Source organism: Mustela erminea, chromosome 7 (genome assembly GCF_009829155.1).
Source record: "Mustela erminea isolate mMusErm1 chromosome 7, mMusErm1.Pri, whole genome shotgun sequence".
NCBI lineage: Eukaryota > Metazoa > Chordata > Mammalia > Carnivora > Mustelidae > Mustela > Mustela erminea.
The window spans coordinates 77,921,805-77,933,861 of NC_045620.1; the positions used below are offsets into that span (position 1 = coordinate 77,921,805).

A 12,057-nucleotide genomic window follows, 5' to 3' on the forward strand; every position below is an offset into this window, starting at 1 on the left:
CTCCTCTCTGCCTGCCTCTCTGCCTGCTTGTGATCTCTCTGTCAAGTAAATAAACAAAATCTTATTAAAAAAAAAAAAGAATTTTTAAGATTGATTTATTTATTTTAGTGAGAGAAAGAGAGTGAGCAGGGGGAGGAGCAGGAGGAGAGAGAGAGAGTCCTAAGCAGATTCTGTGCTAAGTATAAAACTCAAAGCAGGGCTTGATCATATGACCCTGAGATCATGACTTGAGCCAAAACCAAGAGTTGGACACCTAACTGACGATGCCAGCCAGGTGCCATCCTCAATAAAAGTTTTCTAGCATTTTTTGCCATTATGAAATTTTTTAAAAATTACCAAATCAGAAAATAAAATTAAAAACCATCAGAGAAAAGCAGTTGAAATGGAAACAGGTAATGAAAATCTAACACAAAAAGAATTGGCGACCTTGAAAAGGAAAACCAAAGAGAAGAAAGAATATTTTGAATTATAATCTAAGCATACTTTCTGGAAATTCACATAATGAAAAAAACTGACCATGTGAGAAAGAAGTCCTAATGACTGACTCAAATGTATCTTAATATGCAGACTTTAAAGAAAAAGTCCATTAACTTATGAGACCAAATAATATATGGGAAATAGAATAAAAGTAGCATCACACTTCTCAAAGCAAGATTTTAAAAAAGCAACAACAGAATAGAACTTTTAAGAAACTGAGAAGATTTCTGCTTCTAGCTATGATGGAGAAACAGCAGCAGGATTTATCTTCCCACTTTAACTAAAAACTGGACAAAATATATGAAACAATGAAGTTCAGACATCAAACAGGCAGCAAAAAACAGTGATTACTGAAAGAAGGAAAACAAATGAGAAAAATCTTTATAATTATCCTGTCTTACTACCTGGAGAATTTTTCAGACTTCACAGCAAGGATGGAGAACCAAATGGAGCCAGACAATTCTCCCTGATTTGAGAAAAAGGGGTGAGTTGGGGGAGGCAAAGACATGTATAATTCACAATGTACAGTACCAAAGAGGAATGCCATATAAGAAGAAACAATACACAGAGAATGAAACTGGACAATATCAGTGTATTGTTGTAAAAGTCATCAGCTAAGTATGATTGCTGTGTATATGTGAGAAAACTACCCAAGGCCTGGGAATCATGAGACTGGAACATACAAAACAATCTCAGAATTCACACAAGGCTGGGAGCAGTCATGTTTCCTCTCAGAAGAGTAGAAAACCTTATATTATAAAGGTTATCATTAAAGAGAAGTGGTGGGACTTCTCTTCTGGGAGTGCCTGAGTGGTGGCTCAGTCAGTTAAGCATCTGACTTTGGCTAGAGTCGTATTCCCAGGGTCCTGGGATCCAGCCCCATATCAGGCTCCCTGTTCAGTGGGAAGCCTACTTCTCCTTCTCCCTCTGTTGCTCCCCCTCCTTGTGTGCTCACGCTCACTGTCAAATAAATGAGTAAAATCTTTAAAAAGAAAAAAAAAGAGAGAGAGAGAGAAAGAGAGAGTACTCTGAAGATTACTGCCTAAGTGGTAGAGCCAAATTAATCTAGGCTAAAGTCTGTTTTGATTCTGCTAACAAAGCTTAGAAGCAAACTATGAAAAGCTTAAACTGTTTCCAAATAATTTAACTACAGTTTAGAATAAATCAAGAATATTTAAGAGAATAAAATTATCTAGCACACAATAGTTGGAATGCACAGTATCTGGCATCCAACCAAAGTATGCAAAGAAACAGGAAAATAAGATTCATAATGAAGAGAAAAAAAAATCAAGAGAAATACAAAAATGGCAGATGATAGAACTGCTTAAAAAAATTTCAACAGTGATAACTACATATGTTCAAGAAGGTAGAGAAAAGCATGAGTATGCTAAATAGAACAGGAAAGATAAAGACAGACCCAAATCAAAGAGATGAAAAATACAATGTCTGAGATGCTACAAAGTATTAACATCAGATTAAGTATTGCAAAAGAAAATATTAGGGTACTCGAAGGCACAGAAAATTCAAGAGAAAGACACTGAAACAAGAAATGAAAAAGAACAGAACCATTAGTGAATTACGGAATGATTTTTAAATGGCCTACTATACATATATTTTAAGTCCCCAAAACGAAGGAGAAGAAGGAAAAAAATTTAAGAAATAATGGCTGAAGTTTTGCCCAAATTGAAAATATATACTCACAAATTCAAAAAGCTCCACAAACCCTATGGAGAAAAATCATGAAGAAAACTACACCTAGGTGCATCATAATCTAATCAACAAAAACCAATGATAAAAAGAAAAATCTTAAAAGCAGTCAAAAACAACACACTTACAAAGGAACAAAAACAAGAAACAGAAGAGATTTCTCATAGGCAATAATGCAAGAGAATTAAGCAACATCTGAAAAGTACTAAAAGGGAAAAAAAAATCTAGAGTTTTATAGCTAGAAAAAGTATCTTTCAAAAGGCCAAACACCATGTCAGACATAAAACCACTGAAAAAATGTATCAGTACAAGCTATGCACTACAAACAATGTTAAAGGAATAACCTAAGGAAGAAAGTAAATGAAACAAGAGAAATGTGGATGTACAACAAAAACTACCAGAAACCGTAAATATACAGGTAAATATAAACGACCTTTTTCTTAAATGTCTTTAAAAGGATCACTGTGCCCAACTGGACAATCTGAACAAATAAATAAGGACTGGATTACAAACCAAGGTAGAAGATACAATATCTATGAGTCCATACTGATATAAATGATTTAATAAATGAGGGAGGGGCTCCTGGGTGGCTCAGCATATGCCTTCAGCTCAGGTCATGATCCTAGGGTCTTGGGGTCAAGCCCCACATAGGGCTCCCTGCTTGGTGGGGAGCCTGCTTCTCCCTCTCTCTCTGCTGCTCCCCCTGCTTATATACTCACTGTCTCTAATAAGTTAAAAAAATCTTAAAACAAAATAATAATAAATGAGGGAGTTAAGGAATAAACCTAATCAAAGAAGTTAAAGACCCGTATTCTGAAAACTATGTACTAATGAAAGACAAGACCAAAAGAAAAAAGAAAACAGAAAAAAAAAAAAAAAAAAGACAGGACAAGACATTCCATCCATCCTCAAGGACTGAAACAACAATGTTAAAATGTCTGTAATATGCCATGGGAAAAAAAGTCTCTTCAACAAATGGTACTGGGAAAACTGGAAAGCTACAAGCAAAAGAATGAAACTGGACCATTTTCATACACCATACACAAAAATACACTCAAAATGGATTAAAGACCTAAATGTGAAATGAAACTGTAAAATCCTAGAAGAGAACACAAGGATTAATTTCTCTGACATCACCCACAGCAACATTTTTCTAAATAGGTCTGCTGAGACAAGGGAAACAAAAGCAAAAATAAACTATTGGGACTACATCAAAATAAAGATTGTGCTCAGCAAAGGAAGCATTCAACAAATCTACTAAATGGGAAAAGATATTTGCAAATGACATACCTGACAAAGGGTTAGTATCCAAAACATTTAAAGAACTTATATGACTGAACACACACCAAAAAAACCCTAAATTATCCAAATAAAAAATGGGCAGAAGACATGAACAGACATTTCTCCAAGACATACAGATGGCTGAAACACATGAAAAGACAGAAGCTCAACATCACTAATCATCAGGGCAATACAAACCAAAACTACAATGAGATTATCACTTCATACTTGTCAGCGTGGCTATAATCAACAACACAAACAAGAAGTTTTAGGGAGGATATGGAGAAAAAGGAACACTCTTGTACTGGGGGTAGAAATGCAAACTGGTGCAAACATTCTGGAAGACACTATGGACGTTCCTCAGAAAGTAAAAATAGAAGAACTCTATGATGCAGTAATCACAAACATTTTTAGGAATATACCTAAAAATTACAAAAACACTAATTCAAAGGGATACATGCACCCCTATGTTTATTATAGCATTATTTACAATAGCCAAGTTTCAGAAGCAGCCCAAGTGTCCACTGACATATGAATGGATGAAAAAAAACGTGGTACATATATACAATGGAATATTACCCAGCCGTAAAAAGAAATGAAATCTTGGCATTTGTAGCAACCTGGATGGAACTAGTGAGTATAACACTAAGTGAACTAAGTCAGTCAAGAAAGATAAATATCAGGCACCTGGCTGGTTCAGTGGGTTAAAGCCTTTGCCTTCAGCTCAGGTCATGATCCCAAGCTCCTGGGATCAAGTCCCGAATCAGGCTCTCTGCTCAGCAGGGAGCCTGCTTTCTCCTCTCTCTCTCTCTCTCTCTCTCTGCCTGCCTCTCTGCCTACTTGTGATCTCTGCCTGTCAAATAAATAAAATATTTTTAAAAAGAAAGATAAATACCAATGAATTCACTCATATGTGAAATTTTAAAAATTGAAACAAATGAGCAAAGAAAAAATAGAGAAGAACAACAACAACAACAACAACAACAAAAAAACTCCTAACTACAGAGAACAAACTGATGGTTGCCAGAGGAGAAGTGGTAGGGTAGGAGGGATGGGTGAAATAAGGGATGAGGATTAAAAAGTTCACTTATCATGATGAGAACAGAGTAATGTACAGAACTGCTAAATCACTATACTGTACACCTGAAACTAACAGAACACTGTATGTTATCTATATTGGAATTAAATTTAAAAACTTAAATAAATATGGGCATTAAACTAACCTTCCTTACAGAAGAATTCCAGGTAAATTATATACTCTACCTTAAAAGAGGGGGAGCATAACCCTTCACTCCTTAAGTGAGAGCAACTCAGAGATTTCCTTCCAAAGAGTAAGTATGGAAAGAGGAGTTAATGCTGCAGTAGAGAAACCTGACAAACAGTGTTTTAGCCAACGTCAACATCAACAGTGGTAAATCATATTGTTGGTTTCCTCCCTTTATATTATGTAATGAAATTCTCAACGTTCCCCTCAAAAACCAATAACCAGTAACATAGATCAATGGAATAGGACAGAAAACCCAAGAAATAAACCCACTCTAAAACTGTCCTTAAAAAATAAAAGTGTCTTAATAAAGGAAGATAATTATTTAAAGGAAATAAAAATTTAAAGGAAAATAAAAATGTATTGGGAGGGTTAAAAGATAAATAGAAATAAAAGATATGACAACAAGTACACAAAAGGGAGAGGATAGGAAAGAGTACATTGCATGATTCTTGTAAGTGGTATACTTGAAAGCAGATTGTGGTAAATTATAGTAGCATACTGTAAACCCTAGAACAAACACTAAAAAAGAGACAATAGTGATATATAGCTGATAAACCAATAGTGCATATAAAATATAATCCTAATATTTATGTGAATCATGACAAGTTTAAGTCGTATACTATAAACCATAAAGCAACTAATTAAGAAGGAAAATAGCTAATAAGCTGATAGAGGAGATAAAAAATATTATACTATACAGTGTCTAACAAAAATGCAGAAAAATATGAAAAAGATAAAAAAACACATAGAACAAACAAAAAAGCAGCAAAATATTAGCTTTAAACTCAATGATATCAGTCATCCATTAAATGTAAATGGTCTAAACATCTCAAAGCAAAAATCAGTTGATTTTTAGATTCAATAAAAAAAACAATGTCCAGAAGAAATCCTCTTCAAATACAAGACACAAATAGATATCAAATAAATGGGAAATGATTAAGCCATGCCAACACTAACCAGAAAAAAAAAAAGCTAGAGTCACTATACTAATATCAGAAAATAGAGTTCTAGGACAAAGATTACCAGAGATAAAAAGGGTTATTTCACAGTCATTAAAAAAAAAATCAGTTCAAGAGTGCTCAACAATCCTAAAAGTTCATGTACCTAATAAAAGAACTTCAAAATATACAAAGCAAAAACTTACAGAAACAAAAGTAGAAATTGAACAATAATTATAGTTGGAGATTGTCAATACCCCCTTTCACTAATAAAACGAGTAGACAGAAAATCAGTGAGTATATAAAAAAACTCAAATAGCATTATGAACCAACTTGACCTAACATTATAGAACAATCATCCAACAGCAGCAGAATGCATTCTTCTCAAATAGACATAACATTTACCAAAATAGGTCATATTCTATGCCATAAAATAAGTCCCAATATATTCAAAAGAATTTCAATCCTACAAATTCTGTTGTAACCAATATGAAACTAAATTATAAATCAATATCAAAAAGATATCTAGAAAGTCCTAAAATATTTAGAAAGGTATACTGTTGTTCTAAGTAACCCATGGGTCAAAAGAAAAAAAAAAAAAAAAGAAAGAAAAGAAATTAACAAGTATTTTGAACCCAAAAAAAGAAAAAGAAAATATAACATATCAAAGTATGTGTGATACAGCCAAAGTAGTGTCTGAAGAAAAATTTACAGCACTAAACAATTATATTACAAAACAGAGGGGCGCTTGGGTGGCTCAGTGGGTTAAGCCACTGCCTTTGGCTCAGGTCATGATCCCAGGGTCCTGGGATTGAGCCCTGCATCAGGCTCTCTGCTCAGCAGGGGGCCCGCTTCCCCACCCCCCCCCACCACTCTCACCCCCCACCTGCCTCTCTGCCTACTTGTGATCTCTGTCAAATAAATAAAATATTTTTTAAAAATATTATAAAATAAAAAGTTCTCATTATCCATGAGCTAAAATTCCACCTGAAGATACTAGGAAACTTAAGATCAGAAAACAAAGAAATACACACACATATACAGAAAGCAAAGAAAGACACAGAAAAATAAGCGATAAAAGAAAATCAATAAAATCAAAAGTGGTTCTTTGAGGAGATCAATAAAATGTTTAAGCCTCTACCCAGTTGCACAGGGAAAAAAGACACAAAATACCGTAAGAGTGGGGACAAGAATTATCTATAAAATATATCCATAATTTCTTTGATATTTCAACCTTTAAGAGTTGGCGCCTTATTCTCTCCTTTTGAATATGGACAAGATTTGGGCTTGCTATAAAAAACAGAAAAAGCAGAAGTAAATATGTGTAACTTCAGAGACTGGTACCTTTTCTCCAAAAGTACCATGCAGCTTTATGCTTGATTTATCACGCATAGGGAAGCTAGTTGCCATGTTTTGAGGACCCTATGGAGGTCTATGCAGTTAGGAACTGAAGCCTCCCAAGTCAAAGAGAAGCAGAAAACAGGGGGCTGCAGCCAACATCCATGTGAATGAGCTATCCTGGAAGCAAATCTTTAAGTTCTAACCAAGCCTTTAGAGAACTGGCATACTGGCTAACATCTTCATGACAAGTCCATAAGAAACAGTGATGCAGAACCATCCACCTAAGTAGCTTTCAAACTTTCGATCCATAGCAAAGGTAGATAACAAAAGTTTGTTGTTCTAGAGTCACAAAGATTTGGAATAAGTAGTTACACAGCAAAAGATAACCAATATAGGGAACATCATTACAGTTCCTAAATACATTCACTAAAAGGATAAGGGAATATTATGAAGTAAAATTTAAGCCAATAAATTCAAACATCTAGAAGAAATGCACAAATTCCTTGAGGGAAACAAACTGCCAAGCTCACCCAAAAGAAAAGGAATAACCCAACTGAGAAAATAACTTATTTAAATCACAGAGATCGTTCATTCTCTCTCTCTCTCTCCTCTCTCTCACACACACACACAAACACACACACACACACGCGCGCACACATGCACCAAGAATCAGTAAGTTTCACAGACTATAATTTTTAGAAACAGTATTATTTAATTGTAAAACTAGAAATAACAAAATGAATAATCGAAAAAAGATTTTCATGAGAAAAATTTTTAAATCTTCTACTAAGTAACTCTTGGGTGAAAGGGATCTACAAAGTAAAATTATGTAAGTACTAAAAAATGATTATGATAAAACACTACATGTCAGCATATACAGCCTACTTTAAAAACAGCGGTAAGAGGGAAAATGCAGAGCCTTAAAAACTTGTATCAGTAAAAATGTGCTCTCACAACCAAATGTGGGAAAATTTAAGCATCAAAATAAATAAGGCAAGTAAAGATTACAATCCATTAAATTATTTTTAAAACTTCTGATACAAATAAGTGGGGGAAAAGAGTTTACTCCTTATAATAAAATGACAATAAAGAAGAAAATAATGGAGTTAGAAAAATCATCATTTGGCAACCACCAAATGATGGTGGCTCAATTAAGATACTAAAACTGGTGTGTATACCTGAAAGTTTGATGCTTCAGAGTAGCTCTCTAAAAGTACTTATGAATTACAAAAGGAAAATCTGGCACGTGCCATCTTAACAAGGTGATCAGAGGTAACATCATCAATGAGAACCACTGACTTCATGTGCCCTAAAAAGGACACAGCATTCTTTGTGTCATCTGTGCTGAAATTATATAATCTGAATTTAATGATGAGGAAGTATTAGTCAAACCCAAACTGAGGGACATTCTTCCTAATATCCAAACCATAGTCTTAATAAATGTCAAGTTAATAGAAAACAAAGAGCCTAAGGAACTATGCCAGACTAAAGAAACAGGACAACTAAATGCAATGTGATACCTTAAAACTAAATACAATGTGGTATCTTCATCTCACTCCTTACAGGAGGCTGGAAAGGGGGGTACAAAATACGTAATTGCAACATTAACAAAATTTGAATTTGGCCTCCAGATGATGGCATTATATCATGATGAAACTTCGTGATTTTGATAACTGTACTGTGGATATACATGAGTTTGTCCTTTCCCATGAACTATATGCTGAAGTATTTAAGAATAGAGAGACACTATGTCTGCAACCTAATCTCAAACTTCTCAGAAAAATGTATATATACCCACCCATATATATACACGCAGAGTAAAATCAAATGGGGCAAAAGTAAAATGGTGAATTTGGGTAATTTTCATACATACTTGTTATTTTTCTGTAAATCTGAAATTACATACAAGACAAACATTTCTAAAGAAAACCAGTCCCATCAAACATTAATGTGTTTATGTTAAGAAGTCAGAATTGTAGCTACAGCAAGGGTCACAAAAAATTTCATCTAATCTCAATTCTGAGGTTTACACAAGTTTTTCTCACAGGCTTCAGTAGAGACACACATATAAAGTACTTTCCTTAAAATGCCTAAAATTAGATATAACATGGCTCCTGATAAAAATGTAACTTAATCTCTCTTTAATTTTTCTAAACATTACCTGAAAATGAATCAGGTTTTCAGCTAGATAATTCAAAACTGATACTTCCAATTCAGGGAAGAAAAAGTGGATTACCTTTATTCCAGAAATACTAATGAAATTTAGCCTCTACTTTCTGCAATGGTCATAATGAATTTAAAGAAAAACTAATAAATCCACATGTACCCTCTATAATCTTTCCTTAATCACAGTGCACTCAGATTAGTTCTACCTTAATATTCTAAGGGGTGGGTAAAAGGTTCATTTAGAAAGTAAATTTAATAATTCACTCAATATTTTTGAGAGACTACTATATGTTTTGCGTAAACGTCAAAACATATGGTAATTCCTAGGATATGGCCCCAACTCTCAAAAAGTATGTTTTCTGGTGGGGTAGAGGACGAAACAGGTGAAGTTTGTGTTTTTAGGCACAAATTCCCAGTCCTGAGTTATAGGCATGAAAAGTACCACATGGAAACTATAGTTAAAACTCTACTGCCTATTTGAAAGCTGTTAAGAGACTTACCTTAAAAGTTCTCATCATAAGGAGGACAGCTGGGTGGGTCAGTGGGTTAGGAGGCCTACTCTAGATTTTGGCTCCAGTCAGGATCTCAGGGCCCCAGGATCAGGCTCTAGTCCTGCTCGTCACTCAGCTGGGTGTCCTCTTGAGGATTCTTTCTCTCCACTCTCTCTCTCTGTCTCTGTCTCCCTGCACTTCTACACCCACAGGATCTCTCTCTCTCTCTCTCAAATAAATAAATCTTTTAAAAAAAGTTCTCACCATAAAAAAAAATTATAGAACTACATATGGTGCATCCGATGAACTAGACTCAGTGATCATTTCATGTCATATACATACATCAAATCATTATGTTGTACACCTGAAACAAATACTGCATGTCAATTATACTTAAAAAAAAAAAATGAAACAGGCTTCTTTTTAAAGTTAAATTAAGTATCAAGTTTTCAAATACCCAATACTCAAACACTTAAATATTTCTGAAAGTTGAAACCATTCTCTTAATCACTATAATTAAGAGTTAAATTTTACCTCCATCCCACTCTTTTAATGCTGACAATGTTTTGATGAGGATTGTTGAATGGAGTGTTAATCAAGGTAAGGTGGAGCAATGCAATTATTCATTTTTCTTTCAGAAAATAAAAATAATTCTGAGAATAGAAATTTTTACTCATCACCATGATATGTTTTCAAATTATCTGGTTAATTACTAAATTTTAAATTTATTATGACAAAATTGAATAATTTGTGTTTCTATATAACTGAGTTCAAATACTGAAAATGTGCATGTCTATAAAAGATTCATACATATTTTTCCAGAAAATACAGTTGATTCAATGTTAAGTTGTTTAAAAATGACCACTTTATTTCTTTCCTCTTCCGAAATTTCTCCTCATTTCACATATTAAATCAAATCTTCAGGTTAGTTGCGTGTTACATTTTATAGCTAAAAGGTACTGCTGGTAATCTAACGTATTCATGATCCATATCAAAAACTGCAGGTCGTTAATTTGTGTGTAGTTTTAACAGTTTTTCCTCAAGCAGAATCTGTTAATTTTAAAAGACAAAACAAAACAAAACAAAAAAGAACAAGAAAGAAAGTATTGTGCTGGTGAGAGAGGATGCACAATGTTGAGTATACAAGTCTGGAGCAAAAAACCTATACTCAAAAATCTAACCCAGTATCCTGATCCAATGCAGAGAGAGGCGCAAAACGCGGGAGTGGAATCTGATTGCCTCGCTTTCAGGGACTCTGGCAATCATGGACAAATAACTTAACCTGTCCACTTTCCCATGCCCTGATTTACTTAACTATGAAGACTGAAAAAGATTTCTTTTAATTCTGCCTCAAAGGGCCGAGGATTAGTGAGATAACGTACTTGGAAAGCGCTTTGTAAACTTCAAACCTGTACACGTGTGTTACCATGTGTCAAGTGCACCACAGAATTAAGAAGCCGCCTGGACTCAGGAAAGGTAATTAATTCTGCTGTCAAGATTTCGTACAAAATATCGCTACAGGAAGCGCTCAGGGACACAGGGCTTAGTCGAGAGCCAAAAGGCGGTTTTTCTCCAAAATACATTTTTGCAGGAAAAACGAGCATCATCTGCAGGGATCCCCTAGTGAACGACTGGCCACCAACCTTTGTGGGGCTCAGCGTGGGGGTGGGGGCGGGGGGTGGTTAGAGACAAGGTAAAAATTTGCAAAATAATCAAAAAACAGTTCAAGGTGGGGCAGACGCGGAATCAGAAGGGAGGTCAAACTCAGGAAGCGCGCGCGAGGGGGCGTGGCCGTCTGCCCCGCCCCCCGCTCGCGTCCCGCGCGGGGCTCCTCTCGCCCAGTCCCTGGCCCGACGCTAGCCCAGGCAAGGGCGCGGTAGCGAGTGGCGGGTTGTCAACCATCGCAGAAGTCCTCAAACCTCCAGTCTCCGAGGAGCCGTGAGGCGCCTCCCCTCCTAACTCCCCCGGCTAAGGGCCCCTAACTGCCCCCGTAACTGACTTCCAGGGGCGGAGCTGCGCCGCAAAAGGGACGCCCTCCTAGCAATCGGGCAACAAGCTGGCGGGTACCTGAGCAGAAATGAATCCTTCGTACACGGTTTTCGCCCGGTTCTGAGGCAGAAGCAGCGGGCACTGGCGCAACAGGCTCGCTTCCATCTCCGCCATGGTCCGCAGTCCGTGGGGCCGCGGAGGGGGAGCTATCCGCCGGCCTGGGCCCCGCACATGCGCAGTCCCGCCTGCGCCCGGGGCTTGAAGGGGCGGAAACCTGGCCTTTGGCGGGAAAAAGCCTCGAGGACCTGGCGGAATGAAATTAAGGTCTGGTGATAGTTGCAGCACCTGGCAGAGTAGATGTGGCTCTGTAGGAGGCAGCATTGGCCCCAACAGGAGACAG

At 36.3% G+C, this 12,057-nt stretch overlaps 1 protein-coding gene across 5 annotated transcripts in view; it reads right to left on the reverse strand.

Moving 5' to 3' along the window:
* Nucleotides 1–12,057, reverse strand: part of FANCL (FA complementation group L) — a 298,207-nt gene that overhangs the window by 80,991 nt on the left and 205,159 nt on the right. For 2 of the 5 annotated variants that reach the window (XM_032352196.1, XM_032352195.1), the window contains exon 1: nt 11,736–11,900. The exons of 2 other annotated variants lie outside the window; for them this stretch is intronic. In XM_032352196.1, the coding sequence (XP_032208087.1) occupies nt 11,736–11,831 (96 nt within the window). In that variant the 5' untranslated portion in view covers nt 11,832–11,900. Of the gene's footprint in view, nt 1–11,735; nt 11,901–12,057 lie in introns of those variants that run through there. One more of the 5 variants, XM_032352194.1, reaches the window with a different exon arrangement.